The following is a 23,919-nucleotide window of genomic DNA, read 5'->3' as shown; positions in this document are numbered from 1 at the left end:
TCCATTCCTGCAAGCCTTCCATACACACCACTCTGCTCCTGTGTGTACACAGGCAAATAAATCCCTAGGAATAATACAACTGGGACCTGAATCTGATCTCCTATATATTATTACTCCAGAGCTCCATTCCAACCTTCACAAACGGCTTTTTTTGTTCCAGATAACTAAATCAAAGCAGTCCTGATAAGCTTTCAAAGCAGGGAATGTGAGGAATGGTTTAATGAATGTTACAACTCAACCTGTTACAGACTACAGAGCATTACAGAAGATGGGGGGGAAAAAAAGCACATATGACACTCCGTGTCTGGAAGTCTCATAAATTCAAATCGAGAAGCACCTGCCTTTCTAAGCCCCTTTATATTAAGCCCAACAAAAAACTCAGTGCTGACTGTGCAAAGGGACATAAAGAATGGGAAGTGAGAAAAACTGTGTCAGACACATACAGGGGTTTCCTATTGAAAAGTTACATTAGTTATAAGTTTGACACAGAAAGATTAGAGTCTTAATGGGCTTACATGGGAACAGAGAGAAAGAAATAAACAGAAAACTAACAGCAAAAAAGAGAAGATGAATCATGGAAGACAAAGCTAAAAAAATTTTGGAAAAGCATGCTCTTGCAAAGCTGCCTGTGTGGCATTTACATTTGGCCCTAAGTGCTGTTTGTGCACTACAAGAAACTCAGACAACTTCTGCAGGTATAAAACTTCAGCTATGCATACATAGGGTACACCTGAAAGCTCTATGTCCTGGTCCCAAGTTTCACCTTGTTTTCACTGCTTTTTCTATCTCTAAGCATAAGTGATGCTTCTCTCAAAATCAAAAATAAGGTTGCAACATTTTACAACAGCCTGATGTAGCTAATAAAATTCTGTGAATACTTCACAGTCCAAGTCTGTGGACTGAGACTGAAAGATTAAATTAAGCTAATACTTCAGGTGATTTTCATGAAGTGGAATTTCAGCTCAGAAAATACCAGACACTAAGGTATCTCACAAAGGCAATGATCATCTCCATTCCCATATACCTCACCACCTAGAAGGTGGTCAACAGCAAAGTAACTATGCTCCCACTTAGATTCTATACACCTACATATCCCTGTTCACTCCTTTCATCATCTTATCATGTGCAATCCTGTCCCAGAATTGTAGCTAAAACAGTAAAACAGCTTAAAAGTTTCAAATGAAACAACTATTTTCTTCATACAAATAAACAGCTCAGGTTACCAAACAGTTTAACAATTCAGTATTTACTGCCAGTAAATAAAGCTTGAATACCATAAGCTTTCAGTATTCCCTAGACAGTTGCAACAGACTGTTGCAGAATGCAAAATAGTTATACTTACAGAGATTAAATGCTTCCTATTTACATGACAACACCTATCAACACAGCTAGATCAGAGTTACATGTAATTCTACAGCCATCCTGAATAAATCATCATGCAGACACAACCAGAGCAAAGCCATTCTTATAATGGAACAGTGGTCCAAGAAAAATCCACGCAGAAAAAGCTCCTGTCAGAGTTTTAACTATTCTAGTCACCCCCCTCACAGCAGCAGGTCCAAAAACTTCTACAATTGTTCCAGAATTGCTTTCTCAGAGCATTTTTCTGGTTTTCACTTATTACTGAAACTTCCTCTCTTTCCTTTCCTTCCAATTTCATCTAGCACAAATTATCTCCTATTATTCTTCCTGCTTCAACTTCTAATCCACGTTTGGTTCCCTTACCATGTTGCAGAGCGCTCCATGCAAGAGGTATGTAATGACTAAAAATAAGCAACATAAATCTGTACATTTTCTACTGCTTTAAAGATATTTAGTCATCTTACTCATTAACAAGTCAAAGATAACAGATTAGCTTTCACAGACAATGAATACTTGGGCTTTCTGTTCACATGTCTTCATGTTCAGAAACATTAAGTGTTTGTGGGAAATTTCAACTCTGCTAATACACCGATACCCCATTTCTTATGCTTACGCAAACAAACACGCCTCTTGTACGCCTCCCAATACTACTCCATATTTCATTGCACATAATACTTTACAATTCCAAAGCCCTTTACAAATAATTTCCTTGTGCTTTGATCCTTCTAGATTTCTTTCAAATTTAAGTAACTGCAATTCTTTTTAATATCACAGTTTGATTCTTTTAATACACTTTTAATGCACTGTAGACAATCTCAGCTTCTTGCCTTTAGTTCACAGCAGAACTCTGCCATTTTAAAACAAAATATAAATGTTGGGGAAAGGAACAATATCCTTTTATTAAATGCTGGTAGACACATAAGCAAAGATAATATATTCTGAATAGATGTTATGCTTGATTTAGTTTCTGTTGCTAGATACCTACTACCGTACATATGCCATACATACTACAGAAAAGCACAGAAAAACAAACAACAGTTTACCAGCACCAGATGACCAGACAACACAGGTGTCCTTTGATGTGAAATTTCACCTGCAACATGAAGTTCATCCCTTTCAGTTTTATTCCAGGGTGAGCCAGGCAAAGAAAAAATAAAACGAAATAAAGAACTAGATTAAAATGGCTTCGAGGAACAGCATCTGGGCAGTCTGAGGAGAAGCAGAGAGCTCTAAGAGGCAGACTTCAATTGCTGGAAGCTGGAACACCTGGAGTAAGAGGCATGCATGCAGGCAACAGTGCAACAATAAGATAAGCACAGACTTTTTTTTTTTTTTCTTCAATGTACTGTTTCTTCTGCTGAGGTTTACATTGCAAAAGGCAGAGGCAAGTCAGGTGTGCTATGTCACACAGCTAGTAAATGGAGTAAGAAGTCTTCAGTCAGCTCTGTGAATGAGAAATGGTAAGGTTTTATTCCTGTGTTAAGTCATGACAAGCAGGACAGTATTGGACCTGGTGCAATCAGAAGAAATAATTAAGTAATCCCGAGGGCTTACAAATATTTTTGAAGAACATTGTACATTGACAAAATAGTTTTCTCTACTTAGTCATGAAGGGTTTACTCAAAAAGCACAGAATCCCATCTCTTATTCTACTGTTTGAAACTACAGAACGTTTTTGGACAGCCTCTAGTCCAAATCAGTTGCATCCTCCAGCAAACTACTAATTTTTCCCTATATGCCAAAAAACATTTCAATATCAGTTTAGCTCTTCAGACTTCTGAGGATAAAAATTGAAGCTTATTATACAGCAGTTTGTGGGGCAGATTTTAGGCCAGACTCATTGCTCAGTGAAAACGTTAGTATTCATGTAACACTTTTTACAACTACAGTTATTTACCCCCAACGCCCTTGGACACAGATTCTCTGCCTCCGCATTCGTATGGTATGCTCTGCACCTGTTGGTTGCTAACCCCACCCCAGGCAGAGCCACATCACAGTGCAGCAGAGCGAGTGCTCACTACGGTGTGAAGCAGTGTGCAACCTCTCAGGACAAGCTACAGAGTCAGTAACTAACCACAGGCAGCTACCATGCAGGGGTTCCTGCACGGAAATTGTCAGGGGTTCCATCTTCCATAAATTCTTGATCAAGCACATGAAAAAAAACCAGCCCAATGAATCAAGAATATGCTACAAGTGGTATAGGTGAAGTTATTCGATGCTTTATGGAGAGGGAGAAAGTACAGTCGGCTATTACTGATGTTTAAATAGGGTTTGGGTTGGGTTTTTTTTTCCTCCAATCTGTAGTCATCTCCAACTTCCCTTGATAAACTTCAGAAAGTCTGTAATTTACTGTTCTTTTTTCTACTACTTGCATCTGTTAAGATTTTAATTGTCATTGCCCAAGATTATGCCTTTCTATATAAAATGCAGCCTACACCCTCCTATGCTTGCACAGATTTCCGTAGGCCACTCTCTAATGCCGTTGGTTCAATTTTCTTCATAAACAGTATTATTTGTGTTGAGACTGGAATCAATATCACAATGGTTCAAGAAGCTTTATGCCTTTGCCAATCAGCTTTTGCTGAAGGAAAGCCTTTCATTGGCTTTTTCTATCCCTGCTCATCTTTTACGTGTCAATCGCCAACAAAAGAGAGGAATTTTAGAATATGGGCTTTCAGCCCATTTTCAAGGAGGGTTTTGGTGGCTTTTTGTTTGGAGTTTTTGTTTGTTTTCTGGAATCATGTGGGCTAGAAAGAATTTTGCACCTAAGCAAGAGTCTGGGTTCTTCAGTATTACTGTGTCCTGAAACTCTGGGGGTTACTTTTCACATTTGATGTCCCTGCCTATTTTCAAGAAGGGCTTACGCTATCACCAAGTGTGTGCCACTACTATTTAAACAGCATAGGATATACTGGTATCAATTCTCTATAGCTACTCCTACCGATTTTACCATTTCTGACAATACTCCCACCATTAGAACACACGACAACAGAACACAGCAAGCATGTCAGATCCTGCTGGTACCTCAGCTACACTGAAAGAAATAGGTAAGTCTCAGAAATACAGGAAATTGTTATTCAGACGACAGACAGACAGCACTTCCTTTCCCAGAACAATCTGTCTCCTGCCCTGACAACCCGTTCCTGCTATATTTACCCGACCAAGTTTTGCCAGTGATATATTTCCAGATGCACTTGAGCCACATGTCCCTGTCAGTCAGCCCAAGCACAGAGGAATCTGAGCAGAGAACAGCTCCTAGAAATCACTACATGTTAATCCATGCTTCCTCTCTTGCTTGCCTTTAGAGTTAAAGGAGACAAAATGTGTAAAGCATTATTCTCGGTTTATTTTGGAAGCAGTTGTGGGGACAAGAGGTACTTCATTTGATACAGCTATTTACTTCAACTGCCGTCTTTATGGCTGAGACACCTGAACAGTAAAAAAAAAAAAAAAATTAAAAAATCTGAAACATGCAGTTAAAAATAACTGGCTGTTTCAACCAATTAATACTGGGTGTCTAGAAAGAAACTGTAAGGCTATCTGAAAAAAGGCTAACAACGAGCTTACAGCTCTAATCTGCCATGGAAGAGCCAGTTCCTCATCCAGAAAAAAAAAAAAATTGTGCCATCTTTCCTGGAGAAAAGCAACACATATCAAGCAAGGAAAATCAGTTCTAGATTTCAGATAGTTCAAGTTAAGAATGCTGACCAGCTAAAACGAGTCGAGTTCTGAAGCAGTAAGAGGAGGATCTAATGAAAAGCTAACATTATTTCTTCTGAACTAAGCCACTTCACTATTTTATCAGTTATATTCTTCCTATATTCTACCATATTCTTCTGATCTGATGCTATCTCTTCCAACCCTAACTGCACACCTATGTTCTTCTATTTTCATAATTTTATAAAATACTTAACACCTGACTTCTGATAATTATCTTGGCTCTTGCTGAATTTCTAAGTTCTCTGAGATCCTTTGAGCAAAGGACCAAATAAACTCCCCTACCTCCACATTTTTAAAAGATCCTCTTCACAGCTCCTACCTCAATATGGCTTCGATTCCAAAGTGCATTTTTTGAGAGTACAGTAACAGGGAAAAACAAAACAAAACAAACCCACAAAAATCCACAAAACACCAAAGTCACCTCTCAGGATCTTATTAGCAAGAAGACTTTATCATCACATTGGTGTCCAATCAGTGGAACTAAGGTATTTATCCGTTCTAGGTACTATGAGTCTTCCAGAGGAGGAGATGGGAGCTAAATCAGTGATGCAAGAGAAAGAGGTGAACAGAAGAGCTGAAAGGGTTTAAAATTGTAAATATCCTTCCTTTGACTCCCTCCTCCCCTTTTCTGGAAAGCGCAGACAGGCAGTTTCAACCTTTTCACCGTTTATTTAACTGGCTTAACAGAGGGTCCTAACAGGTCACAAATAATCTTTTTAAATAAAAAAGCACAAGTTGAAATCAACTGTGGAGATATCAAAGCTCATGGCCAGGCCAATTTTATTACTCGAGGTGGAATTAAAAAACACTGCAGCCTTTTTTTAATAGCAGATTCACATGACAAGACCTCTTCAGCTAGCTGAATGCAGGTAGAGGGTCCTCACAATGAAAGTACTTTTGACCCATTCTTCTAAAACAAACAAACAAAAAAACACCTAGGCTTGTATCCAGTATTGCTTAAGAACAAGTCCATCCTTTAGAACAGTCTAGATTATTTTCACTGCAGCATTAAAACTTCAAAATTTTAAAATGTCGTTGATAGAGGGATTATTCCTGCTTCCCTAAACCCTGCACATTTGCACCTTTTCTGGTACCCTTTCCTTTTCGAATATGTAACACTGCAACACTTTTTCAGGCATCCGACTGCCACATCATAGGAAGGGAGTGGAGACCAGCAGGACAAGAAAGAAAATGAGCAATCTTGTGGGTGGTATCGAAAGATGTTAAAAAAAATACTGGTTGGTGCTGAGTAGGATCAAGTGAAATGTGGGCAAAATATAAACTGCATTACATGTTAGAGTTTATTAGCAGTCTCATACAGCTGCTCAAATTCAGGCATCTAATACGGGGATGTGAACAGCTGGTACCATCACCTGCTGTTCCTGCAGAGTGAAAGGGAGTGTGTGACCTTCCGCTGCAGCACATGGGTCTTGTGCATGTGAACAAGTACCAGTATGGGTTGCGAAACTCAATAGCATTAAGAACTGCCATCCAAAAAGAAACTACAATTTAAAGGCAGCTGAACGAGAATTAACTTCACTTTCAGATTGTGAATGGATTGTTAGTAAAAGTGGCAGGGAGAAAACTGTTTGCAAAATTTAAGTCAATGTTGCCTCTGACGCAAAGCTTTAATAGTCACGCTACCAAACAACCATTAAATTAAGCATTCGAGGATGCCTACGATGGCCTCCTCCCATTATTTAATAATACATTTCTTCAGCAATTTCTTTTTCTCTTACAAATTTTGTTTCCAATTATTGCACTACCATTCCGTTAGAGCTGCTTTATTGCTTTCTACAATGCCAGAATCTTTTCATTTCTTCCTCTCCTATGATTCCAACGCTCCTGGCAAAGCTTTTTCCCCCAAGAAAATGTTACTTTTTTATTTACCACACATGGGTATTTCTTCCCTTATGCTCTTAACAAAGCAGAAGCCTTCATGATGAAAGTGCTCAGACTCCTGCAAAAAAGTCACACGCTTTCAGAAAAGTTTGCTGTTTATAACTTATCTCTTTGCCAAACCAAAATCTAGTTTTCCTACAATATCACAGTACCCCTGTTTCAACTGAAAAAGTCTCTTCCTGTTCACCATATTTTAACAGACTGGTAAATACTTGAGCAAACTTATTTCCTACACCTTTGTGTTCATCATCAACAATGACACCGAAGTAAATACTCCCAGAACTGTGTTCTCCCCACTGCCTGTACCAGCCTGATCACTTCACATCTGAAGTGCTAATTTCATACTGAGGCAGAATGTATTTAAGAGAGGGGAAGCACAGAAGTAAAATTTGACAGTGCTTGTTAGATCTTAAGTCTGACTGAATATATTTGCACTTCAGGCACTGAAAAAACAAATGTTTTAACTAAGAGATGAGTATACAAAGAAAAATACAGTATTTCTGAACAACAAATGTGAAAACCTCAGACTGAAGTGAAAACCAGCTAACGATGTCTCCTCCCATGCTGCCACGACAGCCATCTTGGTTATTACAGAACTATTACAGGCTACTATAAACTGTCTAATCCCACTCTGAAGAACATCCAAGTTCCTAAGTGCAGTTACTAAAGATGCTTACATAAGCAACCATATTTTACCACTGCCACTTGTTTTATTTCTAGAATAAAGCCCCTCCCATAGGCTATACCCAGATCTAACAGACTGTTGTCCTTCAATACACCATGATCAAGATAACAACCACATCTTGATTTATTTCAACAATACCTTATATTTACAGTTTGTCACCTAAATTATTCAGGCAGCTAATAAAGAGGTAAACGGATTCTAATTCAACAGCCACTTGGCAGACTTTGTCACTGTATCAAGAAAAATGACAATTTCCTTAAAAGTAACAGGGCACAAAGAGACATTTTAATAAAAGCTTCCTCACAGAATTAAGTTAAACACAATCAAAAGTGAACAGCATCGTTTTGAAGTCTCATGTCATTTAAGTAGCACACGTCGAGAATTATTTACAGTCATGCAAGCACTCAGATTCCTGCACCAAGCAAAGGCAGCATACACTTTTTGAAAGACTGTTCTGTTTATAATTTACTGTTTCAATATGGCTAGCAATAAGTTGCAGCTTACTGCTGCAAGGACAGAACTGGAAATTAGAACTTCTGAAGAGCTTATATTAGGGTACAGATAGAGGATCAAACATCAAAGTACCACCATCACTGAGGAATTTCACATATTCAGCGTACAAGCATTAATCAAGTGCACCCCTTGAGCACTACAATTGTGTAATTGTCATTACAGTGCAAAATATATTAGCATAAGCTGGCATGGAAACAGTTTATCAATCTATTCATTTTAACAGGATAGCTAAAGCAAGTATCACTCCAAACTTTAGTTCTATTGCATATATGTGCAAGCTCTCATCTAACATGTTGTACTTTTACATTTCTACCCATCTCACATTGGGTTTTTTGACGTAATTTCTCACCCTGTTCCTCAACTGCCACGTAAATATAGGCCTCTTCTTTCTTTCACAATGTGCTTGAATACAAAAGTAGTTTGAACTGACAAGTTTTATTTCCACAACTGCACCATAAATTTATTTAATGAAGTTGAAGTGATGAGGCATCTATGCTAAACAAGAAATGTCCAAATATAATTAAGACTTCAAAGCAAGAGCAGGTTTGGGTTTTTTGTTGGTTTTGTTTTGTTTTTTTTAAACACTTCCAGTGGCATTTCCACATATCATGGATACAGTACATCATACAATACTAATGTAGATATACCAATTTTCTACAATAACTATGACTAGTTGATAAATGTTCCTTCTCAAGATGGGTTTTTATTTCCTACAATTCTGTGATGACACGTAGTGATTCACTGTCCCTAGAAGATTTACATATATTTAACTCATGATTTAGCCCTCCTTACTCTACTAACAAATTCACAGGTTTTTATTCATTCCCGAAGTTTTTCCCCGGAAAGTATCTGTTGATACCACCAACACTGGAATGAATGCACTTCAAACTCATCCATGAAATGACATTTCCATCTCTTTTACATCAGAATCCATATCACAAGACCTCAGACCCTACCTGTAAGACACTGTTTTATAGGCAATATATACCAAACTTTCTTTTCTTAGTAGCTTTTAGAGGTGGTGTAAAGCAAGTTAAAATCATGTCACCTAAAAGATGATAGGAGTTTCCATAGGACTGCATGCAGCTGTAAGTTTTATAGATCTTTCCTGGACAAATTTGCTGTCCTGTATCATTTTCTAAAGGCAAATTACAAAAGCAGGATCTTGATTATCCATCTGAAATTTTTTTTTAATCACTTACAATGAGGGGGTCCATTAACATGCTGGAAGAAATTTTTTTCCCTGATTGCAAAAACTCCCTTCAGCAATAATCTATTCCACAAAACTCAGACAGCACACAAACTAGCTACAGTTATCTTAACAAGAAAAACTCTTGCAAGTTTACATCAAACAGGCAAGCCACCAACTGCATATCCCTCGCTATTAACATACCCTAACCAACCAACTTACTATTTTAATAGCAATGTTCTCTATTAATCTGCTACTTTTATACTTCTCTTTAAATCCCTCCCGCTATACCTCTCCTTGCTTTTTTTCTTCCACACTAATTGAGAGAAGCAGCACTTTATCACACATCCCTGCACTATTGCTGAAAAAAACAAAAGGACATTTTGCCCAGTTGAATCTTCTTTCAAATCTCTCCTTCAAACTCACATCTTGCTATAAACTGTATTAGTGATCAGCCAACAATGGCATATCTGAAGGACAAATGGAGGTAGTCATTAAGAAAAAGCCTCAAGTGCTTAACAACTTTCTGTGCTTAAAGACTTCTCTCTGCTTCTACCCTCTTAAGCTACAAACTCTTTGAGGTGAGGAATGCTTCAGTATGCTTGTTGTATATGTATGACCAATGCTTCTTGGCAGTCCTTTACATATTATGCAACTGTATAAATATGCACCTGCACTTTCTGACACAAGTTTTTACTTCTTTGAAGTAAATCACCTTTGAGATGTTGTTTTTAACAGGTTAGATGGCAGCAATTTAGCAAGAAGACAGTTAAAAGAAGGGAAGGTGACAGAACAGAGCGCTATGTATTTAATATACTTCTACTGGAATTCAGCAATTTCATGTACATTCCTACTTCCAGAAAGTGTTTACTATAATGCAAATAGCCTTAACATCTCTTAATTGGCTACAATTCCTTTTAACTAATCTTAACCAAAACAAAGACATCATGATCATCAAAAAAACCTGGAATAAAACCTCCATGGATAACTTAAGAGGAACCTTAACTTCAGCGGAGCATCTGGTACTGCCTTTCTACAAAATCAAACTGCAATTTATTGCCCTCTAATGCATGTACATTAGGCCATTTCCTTTATGGCTCCACTTCACACAGAAGCAGTAACTGAAGGAAATAATGGAGTGCCCAACAAGTGGGAAAGTAATTGCTCAACAAGCGTAGAACAAGAGAGAGTCAGTTGCGCACCATGCACATGTGGCAGCTCTTCAGAGCCCAGCCCTGCAGTGGTAACAGAAGGCCGGTGTTACTGAACAAGCCCACTGTGGGAACTCTGCCAAGCAACAGCCAGGAGCGCTTGTCCATCTAAATCCTTAGGTCCTTAAGGATTAAGGGTCAGGAAACAATTCCTTCCAACAGCACCACCTCCTGCCTGTACCTGCCAGTCATTAGCCATGCACAGATGGAAGACTGTTAAGCTCCAAGCTCTAGTCTTAAATTGCACCCGAAGAACTGTATTAAAAGGATGCTTAGGTGGTATCGCAAGGGTGGAGGTGCTGGACCACAGAAGGGACAGTTCAGATGTCCTGACTTTAAGAGAAATGCAGAAATACCTTGTGTGAAGACCATCTTACTGGGTTGGTTGGGTTTTTTTGCTCTAGATATTCCCAGAGTCACTTCATTTCTGAATTTATTCAGCAAATTTCTTACTACTCAGAAACACAAAATAGAAGATGAACACAAGAGCTAAAAAGTTATCAAATTAAGGATGCTACACAACCACAGTTTAGCCCATTCTGCCTGTTCAGTATTAGTTACAGAATCTCTCAATTACAAGTTTCCACTTCTCAGGAGTCCAAGTTTCATTCAGTACCTGATGTTGAAGGGCTCAGTGAACAATTCAACAGAATCAGTTAATGTTCAGAGTGACCCCATCCATACCTGACTCCTCGCATGTTTTGCATAAATGCTGTCCTGCACACAACAGAAAAGCCTTGGAAAAGGTTATGGTGCTTTTCTTGGTGCATCTATAAGCTTCACAAATACTAAGTTATTCTTCCTCAAGCACACTCCTCCTCCTTCTTCCTTAATACAGAAAATAAACTAAATCTTAACTGAAATTATAACAATTCTGGTGTTAGTTTTGGGCTTGAGAAGTTCAAATCCCAGGTTTCCCAAAGCAGCTACCTTCTTAGGGCACATTAGTGTCACTCCAGGAAAGTCGCCTAGAAAGTAAAGCACAAAATCAGCAACCACCTAGGAAAAGTTTGGTTTATTACTTCTCCAGTAACACCAAGGAAAATCTATGCCAAAAATATCAATAGAAACATACTATCTGGGGGAAATTCAAAGACCTCAGCCATAAGACAGTGATTTGATTCATTTGATGCTACAACAATACTAAAAAGATTAATGTCTCTCAAAGAGAGTATTTGGAACTAGCTGCAGCTTCAAAGCAAAAACACTGCATTGGTTTACATTCTCTGTGCACTTGGAAGGATGCCTGCATTCATAAAGACTAGGAACTTACTTTTAAAATTACAATTTTTTACTGCATCGTCTGAACACAGTTCGCAAAAATTAAGTCTGGATTCAGCCTGCAAGCAAAGCATCAAATTAAGGTTGTCACCTTAATCTTCATATTTCTTAGTAAGAAGGTGGCAGAAAATATTAAGGGAAATTAATTACCTCTTCTGTACACTGTGTCAGGTCATTCAATACGGACTAAAATTGTATTGCCATCCACTAATTAGATTTAGGCTGAGTTAAAGTTATGGAAGAAACCTTACTCTATCAATTTCCTAACCTTTCTTACACCCTTTCCATTCTTCTTAAAAATTTTATAGAGTGTACAACAAAAGCTAAATGTCAGCCTGAGTTGCTTGGTCTTCCAAAATACCAAGTCAACATGTATGGATACCTGTTATTTAAGAAAAAAAAAAGTTTTAAAAAAAATTTTTTTTTAAGTTATCACAGGAACAGATATAGTCTAGGAGACCAGTAAGTCTTCGAGATCTTTTATATGAAGCTGATATGCAACATAAAAAAGCTTAGGTGATTTTTTTTTTAATGTCTGCTCTAGATAACACTGCAACCCTTCAATGCAAACAAAGGGAGAAGTATCACAGCTTACAGTTCATCAGGATTTGTTATTTGCTAGTAAGTCCAGGCACTTCCTGCAGAAACTCAAGATATAAATAATAAATAAACCACGGCATTGCTCTTATCTGCAAAGTAACAAGCATTGCAGCACTATACATGTCACATCCATATAATCCAATTCTTACACTTCTTTAAAAAAACCATTATTTTTTCTCATTTCTTAAATTGTAATTACTCAGATTCTATTCAATAGCACTGCAATAGCATTGAGAACAGGCCACACATTTATATTTACTACCGATTTACCACTTCTTAAAACTAGATCTTTCAGAAAGTTCAGACATTAATCCCAAATCAAGATAAAACTCCGAAATCATTTTATACAAACGTCAGATTTTCCCTGAAAACTGAGTTTGCAGAGCTCAGACATGAGAAAATGAGTGTGCAATCAAATCTACATACCAGAAAACTGATGGCTACAGTAACATGTATATTAAGTCAGTACACTGGGCAAAGGTTCTCTTACAGTTACAGTCATTTGACCTTTAGCCAGCTCTTAATGCCCCAGCCAACCCTCTAAAGATGGAGATTTGCAGCAGCTTCTTGTCTGAAATAAGCCATGAAAAGATTCTTCTGAACCCACTGTACAAGCATTCATTTAAAATGTCATGAATGTGCATGAAATCAGAGTGCTTCTAACAGCTTACTTTGCAGCTTCTGTTTAAATGCACTAACTCTGAACCACCAGAGGATAAAAGGACTCAAACCTTCCAGTCTGGCACTCATGGACCTAAAATATACACAAGTACCTCTTCACAGGTGTGTTTACCTAGTTTAAACCTTATTTAAATAGACTCTCGATGCACACACTTTCCACAAACACCTGCTTCTCCCACTGCAGTTCTGACTTGTACAAGGCAGTTGTATTCAGTCATTTTCTGTCCTAAAGCCATCCTACACACCTACACAGTAAGCAGTACTTCAGTCACAAAATCCTGGTGATTTGACTTATCCCCCCACAGTCAGAGCAAAGTACAAATTCTGCAATGAGGAGCACAACTGCAGAAGTACCTGCTCTTACTTCTACCTCATATTGGAATGGTCTGAAGACTTCAACAGCCACAGCAAGATTCAAGGAAGCCTAATCCTTATCAGATCATGGAAAAGTAGGCTTGTAATGAATTCGTAATTCCAGCCATTTGTGGTTATAAAACCCCTTGCTACTGAGCTCAAGAGCACCCTAAGTTGGAAACACTCATGAATGAGAAGATGCTTAGTTATCACTGGATGTCAAAAAGAAGCTTTCTTTTGTTGACCTAATCCATAACAAAACTGATGAACAAATATTTCAACATCCAGACACATTTTCTAGATACTCAGCTTACTTTAAAAAGCAGTCAAATGGAAGTTGTATTGACAGTGACCCTAGATCTGAGGCTTCCATCAGTTTTAAAATAACTTTTGAAGATGTAGTTGTATTTCAATTTTGCATGCATGGACAAAGCTTGGTAGTCACTACTTACATATGGTCATAACTCAGGACACTGATTTTTGCTTTTTTTAAGCACTGGAAATAAGAGACACTACATCAAACTTAAGCTTACAATGCTTATCTTAATACAGCAAGCATTCAGCTATTTAATTTATCTTGGAGAAAATTATGCATCACCCAAGACAGAACCTCTATTTTTCCTTTCTGTTTTTCAGGCAACTACTATCAATAACAACTAAAATATATGCAGACCATAAAAGTGTAAAAATGGCATACAATAAACCAAATGATAGTGAGTCAGAGCAGACATGCTGTTCATTTTCAAGTTATTTAACTGTTTTTTATAAACCTACATAAAATTGCCAAAGAAATTAAGCTTCTCTGTCAGAATTTTAAAGAGCAACATCATTCCACATAATTCAGGTCCAAGGCCCCTAGCTAGATATTCTGAACTGTAGAAGTGAGGTTCCTCTTACCATAATCATGGGATTGTTTGTGCTGAGCCACAGCATCTTCTCTAGATGCTTCCTTCAAGAGCCCATTTAGACATTACAATGGAATAGGACACCGCTACTTAGTTGCGGGCAAGCTTTTACTATTTTGGTAATCAAATAAAATACACTATGTAATTTAGTTACTCCTGAGGAACAATACTTTGAAACAGGAATCTTTAGCTGCTGGAGGCACACCATGCATGTTTATACCCTTGACCAGGGTATTTCAGCATCACAGTCATGACAGAGTTAATACCCACTAGCTCAGAGGAGAACAAAAGGTACTCCACTGCAACATGCCTAACATTTACATTGCCTCTCTTTGCTCATTAAACAGGTTTTGGTTAAATAATGAACAAACTGTATTACAGACTCCGATGAGAATTCCAAAATTATAAATCAACTGGTAAAGCCCAGAGGAGAATGAAGGGAGTGGGAGGGAAGGAAGGATAATATTGACTAATATAAAGGGCGCAGCTTGACAGTGGATATTCCTGCCACACCTGATCAAACATGCTCCATGGGGGAGGGGGAGGGAGGGCGAGAGCAAGAGGGGAGATGGGACAAGGCAGCCTGAAATTTGCATCCGGAACAGATTAAAATGGGTTCTTGGGGGATTGAGAAAATACATAATATATATTACTATAAATGCAAAATTGTACTAAAAGCTAACTCAAATGTCAAAGATTACAGCTTGAATAAATTTAAATATAAAAGCAATGGGTTTCTGTGAGCTAATGAAAGAGACATGAAAGGAAGGTCTAGGGGAAAAAAAAAACCACAAACAAAAAACCAACCAAAAAACAACCCACAAAAAAAAACTAAGCTTAGACTTCTCATTGCCTGGAAGATGAGGCAGAAGACTCTGTATTGTTCAAAGTATTGCTTGGGAACCACTCCATGTCTAAACCTGAAGAAAACGGAGCATAGCAATGATGTCCTACCTCAAGACACTAGTCTGGAAATAGCAGTCATTGAAGCCGAATTTACCTATTTAAAAGAACCCCACGTAGTCAAACCAACATACTATCATCACCGTATATGAGCAATTATTATCTCAGCATGAACCACACTTACATGATGACTACTACTCACAGGGAGTCTCGGAATATCTCAGTATATTAAACTTTGCTTTCTCTAACACAAGCAGATAGTCAGCTTGCATTTTTCCGCAACAAGTCAACAGCATGTTGTACCTAGCTACTCTAAATAAATGGCCAGTCCCTGACATTTACCCATATCGCATTTATTTGAGTATCCTGGCATTCCCTGCTCTTGTTAATGAGCAGAGGTATTTGTAATAATGGCAAAGAACTTCAGGAGTTTCATTTTAAAGAAAATTTTATCCTGTAGAAGGGAAAGAAGGAAAATTTCCTCCCAAAACACTTTTGGTGACTGTATGCATATCCTACAGAAGATGAGTGAGCTTACAAAAAAACCCACAGACTGTGATGTACTCTGGGTACAAGTGTAACATCCACAACAAAAATACGCAAGCTGTGCAGGAGTTCCCTAAGATGTCATGACCTGACAGAAGAGTCCCGCTCACAACCCAGGGAAGTTCACCTGGCAAAGAAAAGTAAAGCATTTACACTTATAGGCAGCCACAAAATAGGAAGGCATACAGGCTTAGAACTGGCACATGTCCTCAGCACCTCGTCAGCCCCTGGAAGCAGCGCTACTGTACTTGTAGGGAATGTACTTTTTGTGGGATTCCAGGCTCAGCACTGACACAAGAATGGGCGTGCTTTGCAATTAGAAATGCAAAAAGTCCATCTCAAACTTAGGTTAAGTGCAGTTCTGAACACTCTCTATAATAGAGGGACCAGAAATAAAGCTTGCTTTCAAATATTACAATCAGTAATACAAATCCTAGGAAGAACCAGCAGAATGCCACGTGCAGCTCAGGATTAGCCTCACTTGCAGACTTTCAACATATACTTAGGCTGCACTTAAACAATCACTCCTGAAACTATAAAAAGAGAAAATGTGGTAGGAAAGGGAAAAAAGGCAGATTGGGATAAAAACAACTGGTCAGAATACACATCACAGCCTTGTGTTCTACTACTGTAATCAATTGAGATTTCCAGTTTCTTTCAGTGTAACTGGTCAAAGTAAGCTTTTCACTTCAAGATTCAAGAGACCCAAAAGAGAGTGAAGTCTGCGCTTCACTTATTACTGATAACAGATGATGAAAACCAACAAACCAAAGAATGTGAGGAGAACCTTCACTTATTACTGATAATAGATGATGAAAGCCAACAAACCAAAGAATGCAACGAGAAAACAGATAACAGGAGGCTACTTTCTAAGCAGATTTTTCCCATCATTCACAGATCAGAAAGCATAAACAAAACACAGAAAGATTATGCATAATCATACATCAGATTTCATATATTACTAGAGGCTTCAGTGTATTAACAAAACATGTATATTTATAGATAAAAATATATGTGTGTATACACGCACACACAAATATATACACATTCACACACATATATGTATCTCCAGATAGTGGCAGCAGTGGTATTTATGTACTAGTTTATGTTGGTATTATTTGTCTAAAAGTATATTACATATTTGCTCTTTTCTTGTTATTCAATTTATGACCTCTGGATAGTAAATAAGACAAACAAGTACACCTGTACATTTATTTACATATACCCTAGCAGGTACACATACCTGCTGATTTCTGTATAAGCTTACCTGTTATGTTATTCAGCACTTCTTTTAAGAGGCTAAAGCTATGCAGCAGGGGATCCCTTTCTTCATCCTATAGGTTATATATAGGAAGGAAGTCATTAAAAAGGCAAACATATTCCTGAAGGCAAATCTTAATAATGGGTCTGTAAAGACCTCACCTTCATATTCACAGAAGTACCATGGGTCGAGTTTATCACTGACAGTGCATTTACTCCAGCAAGATCAAGAGAACTATTTTTATTTTCCTGCTAGTGCTCCCCAATGTCATACAGCTTAAATGTCAAAGCACAGGTTCAAGACTGAGCATTTCGGTTTGGTTTTATTGTCCTTAGAAGTATTTCTGATTAGCCTTCCGCTGTTCAATAAATTTCAGAGCAAATCTACCTCTTACCATATTGAAATGGCTCATCTGGATTTGCTATAATGTTAATCTATGCAGATTGTAATGGGAACAGAAATACAATGACATTTGACGCCATTAAAATAACTTGAAGAAAGAATCACACTGCAAAATGAGTAGCTGCATTCTTCAGCTTTAGTCTATCTTTACAATATTAAAATAAGGAGAAGCAGCAGTTTCTCCAAGCTGTGTTCAACCGCAGCCACACCTCCTGCTGGGTGGCAGTGAGCTCTAATGAAGAAATGCCTGTTTGAAGGAAAAAGGGCCCTGCCCTTTGACAAGCTGAAACCATTTGTGCTGGATGACAGCCATCTGCTATTCATGTGACATTCTGAAGTGCACCACAGATACAGTACGCCACGTGCACTGTGGAAGCCATAAACTGACCAATGCATCATTAGACTTGGGAACGTTCTACTAATGGCTTTTAACAAAACAGGTCTGAAACTATTAACAGGTTTCAGTCAGAAAACAGAGCTAAAAAAAAAAGACACTATGACATATGACAAATTTGAAAATACCCTATATATAATGACTTCTCCAAGTTTTATTTGATGGCTTTTATGATAAAGACTGTCTTCTGTAAGAGGGCACAAAAGATGTATAAAAACATTGTGCTAAAAAAAAAACCACTGTATATTCAAAATCCCTTACACACCGGGTGATAAAAGTCTAAATGAGATGATTCCCATGTGGAATACAATATGGGGGGTTTTGTTTGTTTACAGGGTATATAGGTAGGAAATTTCCAGCTCTGTACCTCTTACAATTGCTGGCACACAAGAAGCCAAAACTGCTCAGCATGAAACAATGTAGAAAGTTACTCCAACCTTACTTACAAAAGTACTATAACAAGCACTAAAAAAAAAAGCGAAGTACTTTTCTAAAACCAGATGGTTTCTGCCATTGTGTCAACAGGTATCAACAATTCAAGGTAACTTACCAGATGTGTGTGAGTGCTCCATCGGGCATTACGCTTTATGGCTCCTACCACCGCGTTGATTTCACCTTGTACAATGTAAATGTTCTTATCCACCATCCTGATGATCCTGAAAATAAAGGTAATTCAAATTAATCTCCAGCCCCTCAGAATCATTCTCTTCCTCAGATGAAACATCAAGTTGACCCTAGTCAAGCAGGAGGCCTGCAGAGATGCCAGAAACCCTTCTAGATCTTTTTTTTGTACATGCAGACAGACAAAGTTATTTTGTCAAAAGGAAGATGCTTTTCCACAGAGTGCATTTTCAAGACCATAAGAGCAGACAGTTATAACAAGGCTTCTGTGAAGCAAGAGACAACTTTGCCATGGCACATTCCTCATTTTTTTCCAGTCTATGTAAGTTCACAGAAAGATAAAGTGTTAGGGTACCAGGACAGACATCCATGACAATGTAATAACACACGCATCTCCAGCACTTATGCAAAGTCCCAAAGCCCTACACAGAACACAAAGCCAATCTTGTACTCTGTTATAAATAAGCATCAGTGGCTTGAATAAGCTGGCCGGAGCAAAACTCTGCAACTTTAAACTTGGATAAAATAAAAGTAATTTATAACAGATGTTGATTTCACGCTTGCTGCATGAAAAAAGCTTTCAAGAAAGTGGGTAAGTAAAAAAGTCACGGGTAAGATCCCACAAAGAAATGAGCAAAACTAGAGACAAAACTGTACGGAACATGGGGAGAAAAAGCGAGAAAGCTAAATGACATTTACTCTCATGTAGCCTGAGGTCTTACAGGGAAAAACTTAAACTGATGTACCCAGAGAGAGAGCCACAAGAGGGGAAAAAATTTTACAAGCAAGAAATATTTGGGGGGGGGACACACAGAGAAAAAAAAGAGAGGATTACTATAGGATTGTTCTCTCTATACCAGTTGTAGCCCAGATACAGTCAAGCATAAAGAAATAATGGAGGGGAATGAACAGACGTGACTGTTTATGAAGAATAAACAGGACTCAAAGAGGCCAGAGACTCAGATGATGCCATGTCTGCAAATGAGAAGGATTTAGTGAAATGGTAGCCAAGTAATGAGGTTTTTTCAGAAGATATGAAAGGAAAATGAGGAATCTAGCTCGAAATCACAACAGGCCATCCATAGGGAAGCAAAAGACTGAAAACAGATGAAACATTGATAATAACAACTTCAAATCAGGCAAGCTCATTTAAAGGACTCAGTTGGGGAGGAGAGGCTGCAGTTAATAAAACGTGGAGAATACAAGAAGGATTTTTGCCAATGTAGCAAAAGCAAAGCTGGAAGGAAAAAGTTTTGGTGTATTACTCCAGATCGCAGAAACACCACCACAGACATTTCAGTACATACATACTGAATCTGTCAGGCTTCGCATTAATAAACCTGTTTGAATTATCAACAACATTCAAATATACAAATATCCTCTGAGTGAAAGAGACTAATTTGCTTCAGGACTCTGTAAGTAATGGAAAGAAAACAAATTATTGTAAAAAGATACCTTATCAAGGGAGAGCATCAGATTTGTTATTTTGGTTTTTTAATATGTTTGCAATAGGATGAATAATCTTATGGCAAAACTGTTTCTTACTTCATTAGATTAATTATACAAAATGGTATTCCTAAGTATTACACAATAAATTAGAGGCAAAGACAAAAGTATTTTATAATACAGGAACTGTCATGACAGACCAGATCAATAGTTTACCTCATTCACTACTAGATGATTCACAAAAATAAACAAATAATTCTGCCAAGTAGTTTGCTTGTGCCCTGAAGAACAAAGGCTTATATCCTCCCTCCACGGCTGTATATAACATAACCACAAATATTCTTCCTAGTCATGCATCTAATGCTTGAGAGATCTTCCTGTTGTCAATAGTAACTTACTCCATATATTATTTATATGGCTGCGTTAAAACATTGCATAAAAATACCCTTGATCACAATTTTTTCTAATTCAGTACACTGTCTTTGTTTTAGTACAAGGCATTAGTGGGAGATTTTCTCTTCCATGTAAAATTCCTCACTTACTTATTTCTTCTTTCAGTAATTCCACTATTTTCCCTATTTCTACATAGGCAGTTTCAGGGAACAAAACTGTGGCCCATAGAACTACTTTTGGGGAAATACTTTATACATTCAAATTTGTCGAACCAAGTTTTTCCCGTCTTCACTGTTACAAAACAATATTGAGCATGTAAACTTTGTAGTGTCATTCCAGGCATTTACCAAACCGACCTGGAAACAAAGGATCCCCCAACCTGATTTGGAAAAGCATGTAAAGAAATACCAGACATATGTATCACATGCCTTGCACATACACAGATACGCAATAGTTCTGCCAATATTTAAAGTGATGCCAAAGCTTACATGCTATTCTGCATACTACTGAATCTGCTTGTAGGACTCCCATTTCTTCTCCTCTACTTTTAACCTAAAAGAATCAAGACTGAAAAGTCAGTTAAACTCAGTCCTTCCTGAATGTAGGAGACTTATAATGCTCAGCTGCTCCCAAACCTGGTGCTATCTCCAAGCAGCAAAATATGAAGAAGATAGAAACAAACCTCTAGCACACACCTTTTCCTTTTAACCTGCTGGTAAACTGAATGTGCTGACCCTTTCAAGCAAGGGTGCAAAAAAGGCTCTCCTGACATACTAAAATCCTGCAAAACTTAAAGCATTTTTTTGCAATTATATCCTTTCATTGCTAACTATTTAACAAGACCTGATGAGAATGCACTCCTTTCCTCACTGCAGATTCCATTAAATGTAGCTTTATTCAAAAATACAAAAATTCACTTTGACACATCACAAAACTTACTGGTCCAATACAATTGAAATAAACTATCATGCTGGAGACAGAAATTCGCTCTCAGATCTCTGAACATCACACATACAGCCCACTTCACCACAAACACTGGGTACATATGTGAGAAAATCCTGCTTTACGTTTAAGCTTGCAGTTAAACAAGCACACACACATTCCAAAGTAAAGCACAGACAACTATCTTCATCCATGCAAAGGATCCTTGCAACTGTGTGCTGGAGAAGGAAACAGAAAATAATTACAGGGTGCCCCACTCCTAGACAACTATTTTCAGAGATGCACCTTTGTAAGCTAAACCCACCAAAACTGTAAAAGTTTAGAAGTTTATTCCAAGCAACGGAAATTTCTCTGAACTCCACACTTTCTGAAGCCTACTCATTTCAAACTAGCAGACAATTTCAGGATGCATTCCTTCAACTATATCTTCATCACAAGCAACAACTGCTCACACTTAGAGCTCTGTATAGATATACCACATTAAAAGAAGTTTTAATATTGAAATTAATGCTCTGAAGCTGCAGAGAGAAAGTTAGAAGATTTACCAGACCAGCACTGAATGAACAGTTGGGTTTATGAGAGCATAGCAGTAGTCAAGCAAAACAACTAAATGTTTGTTCAACATACAAAAAAATGCTAACATGAATTCAGGCTTAATGTTACAAAGGTATGGTCTGGAGAGTGGGATATTGTGTAACTGTTGGTTGGGCAGGTTAACAGAACTACTAATGCTGAAGATCGTTAAAAAAGTTTAAACCACCTCCCTAGCAAAGCCATGGTTCTGACACCTCTTGATGTCTTCAGATCAAGACTGGATGCCTTTCTTGAAAGCAATCTTTAATTAAACACAAGACAGTGGACTCAGTACAGAAACAAATGGATTAAGTTCTGTGGTCTTGAGTTACGCAGAAAAAACAGAAAAGGTACCTACTAAATTTCAAATTCTTTTAAGCTCCTTATCTCCTCAGTGAGTCCTGCATAAACTCCTGTTTCTTTCTCATGGCAGGTTCACACATCTGCTTAAATCTGCAGACCAGTGCAGATTTTGCTCCTGTGCAGAACTTCGACACGCAGCACAGTGAAAGTGACAGTTCCAAACCAAGGCAACACAGCTGACCAGCCTACCACAAGCTGTTAGCATTCACATCCCCACTGCTAACAACGTGGAAAAAGGTAAATGCCAGAGCACGTCATTAAAGGACAAAATTTAACATTCATATGCTTCTCAAAACCTTCAGCAATGTTCTATGGACAGTAATTGTTCTATGGACAGTCTATCCTGAGACTCCTGGAATAGTATGAGATGTGAAAACATCATATAAAACCAGTGACAAGATTTACATCTGTAAATGTTATCTTACACGTGCACTGAACACTCCACTGCTCAACCTTGGAACACGCTACCCCAAAACATCCCAGTGCATAAGAACCCAAATTTTTCCCGAGTACTGCCATAAGAGGTCTCAGGTACACTTTTGGGAAACACTCTCTCCCCTTCAGGGAAATGTTTGGAACTCCTCTGGAAACAAGTTAGGAGTTAGCATCAGAAATGACGAAGTCTGGCTGACTTCCATCAAGTCACTTCTTCCTATCACTATTAGCCTTCAGCTATGATAACTGACTCAAACCTGGTGAAACTACTCCAATAAACAGCAGTAACCAAAAAAAAACCCAAAACCAACATAATCACTACATATGCAAGAAAGGTAGCATTTCAGAGTAAGCTTCTGTTGACCTAAATTTGCAGTGTTTATGATAATGCACAAATAACCTATATAGTCTCTGACCTAGATTTGGCCACTCAAGTCCTGATACAATACACTGCTACCAAAACAGAACACACAACACTCCCTTAGCCCACGAATCACAAACAATTCCTGCCTAACTCAGAGCTAGTTAGGTTACCCAGGAGCCCAGCTGACAATGAAAAAGCTTCTAAAAACCTTCTAAACTGCACACAGAAGGTACACGAATCTCTATCAGAAATTTAACTTGCTTGGGTTTTTCATATAATAACTACTCTGCAATAAAAATCACAAGCAGTAAAAGTTGAGAGAACTCGAGATGTTTAGGAGATGTAGCTCCTAAGGCCTGGACAAAAATAACATAAAAGTATTAATTTATAAGTATGGCAAGGAACTGTGCAGTCCAGTGACACCAAAATTCTGGGCAATTAAGAAAGCCTTTTAAAAGATAAGCAGCAGAGGCATGACAGTGGTGGCACATCAGAAAGGAAGGTGGGACAGGCTTCTCTGCAAGTATCCGCATTTAGTTGCGACAGTGAGATAGCACCTGGGAGTCAAAAACAGAAGGCAACTCACATTTATCTGTCAAAACTGCAGAGTAAAAAAATGAAACCCAAGATAAATATGGAGAAGGGGATTTTCTTTCTTTCAATTAACTTCATGCTGTTGAAACTTAAGAAACATGGTACCAGCTGAGCTAATAACATACGCCCTAAGGTTGCTCTGAGCCTCCCTCCTGCAACAGCTAAGCAGCCGGCTAGGTGCTGGGGAAAATCTCCGTTTCCACCCATTTTTAAGCGCGCCAGCTTGGCGCAGGCTAGGCGGGTGCCTGTGCAGGTGTAGGGCGCACCCGGCGCCTCCCC

The 23,919-nt window shown here is 38.2% G+C and overlaps 1 protein-coding gene across 1 annotated transcript in view; it reads right to left on the bottom strand.

The window, feature by feature from the left end:
- The window catches only part of GBF1 (golgi brefeldin A resistant guanine nucleotide exchange factor 1), a gene marked incomplete at its 3' end in the record, with an annotated part of 93,144 nt that extends 74,589 nt beyond the window's left edge, over positions 1-18,555 (bottom strand). The window contains exons 1-2 of the mRNA XM_010281758.1: positions 18,460-18,555; positions 17,120-17,186 (exon numbers count right to left, since the gene is read on the bottom strand). Of these exons, the coding sequence (XP_010280060.1) occupies positions 17,120-17,186; positions 18,460-18,555 (163 nt within the window). The remainder of the gene's footprint in view (positions 1-17,119; positions 17,187-18,459) is intronic.
- Between the last annotated feature and the right edge of the window lie 5,364 nt (positions 18,556-23,919).

Source organism: Phaethon lepturus, unplaced genomic scaffold (genome assembly GCF_000687285.1).
Source record: "Phaethon lepturus isolate BGI_N335 unplaced genomic scaffold, ASM68728v1 scaffold442, whole genome shotgun sequence".
NCBI classification, from domain to species: domain Eukaryota; kingdom Metazoa; phylum Chordata; class Aves; order Phaethontiformes; family Phaethontidae; genus Phaethon; species Phaethon lepturus.
The sequence above is the reverse complement of the archived record's forward strand: the minus strand, read 5'-3'. Positions and strand labels throughout refer to the sequence as shown.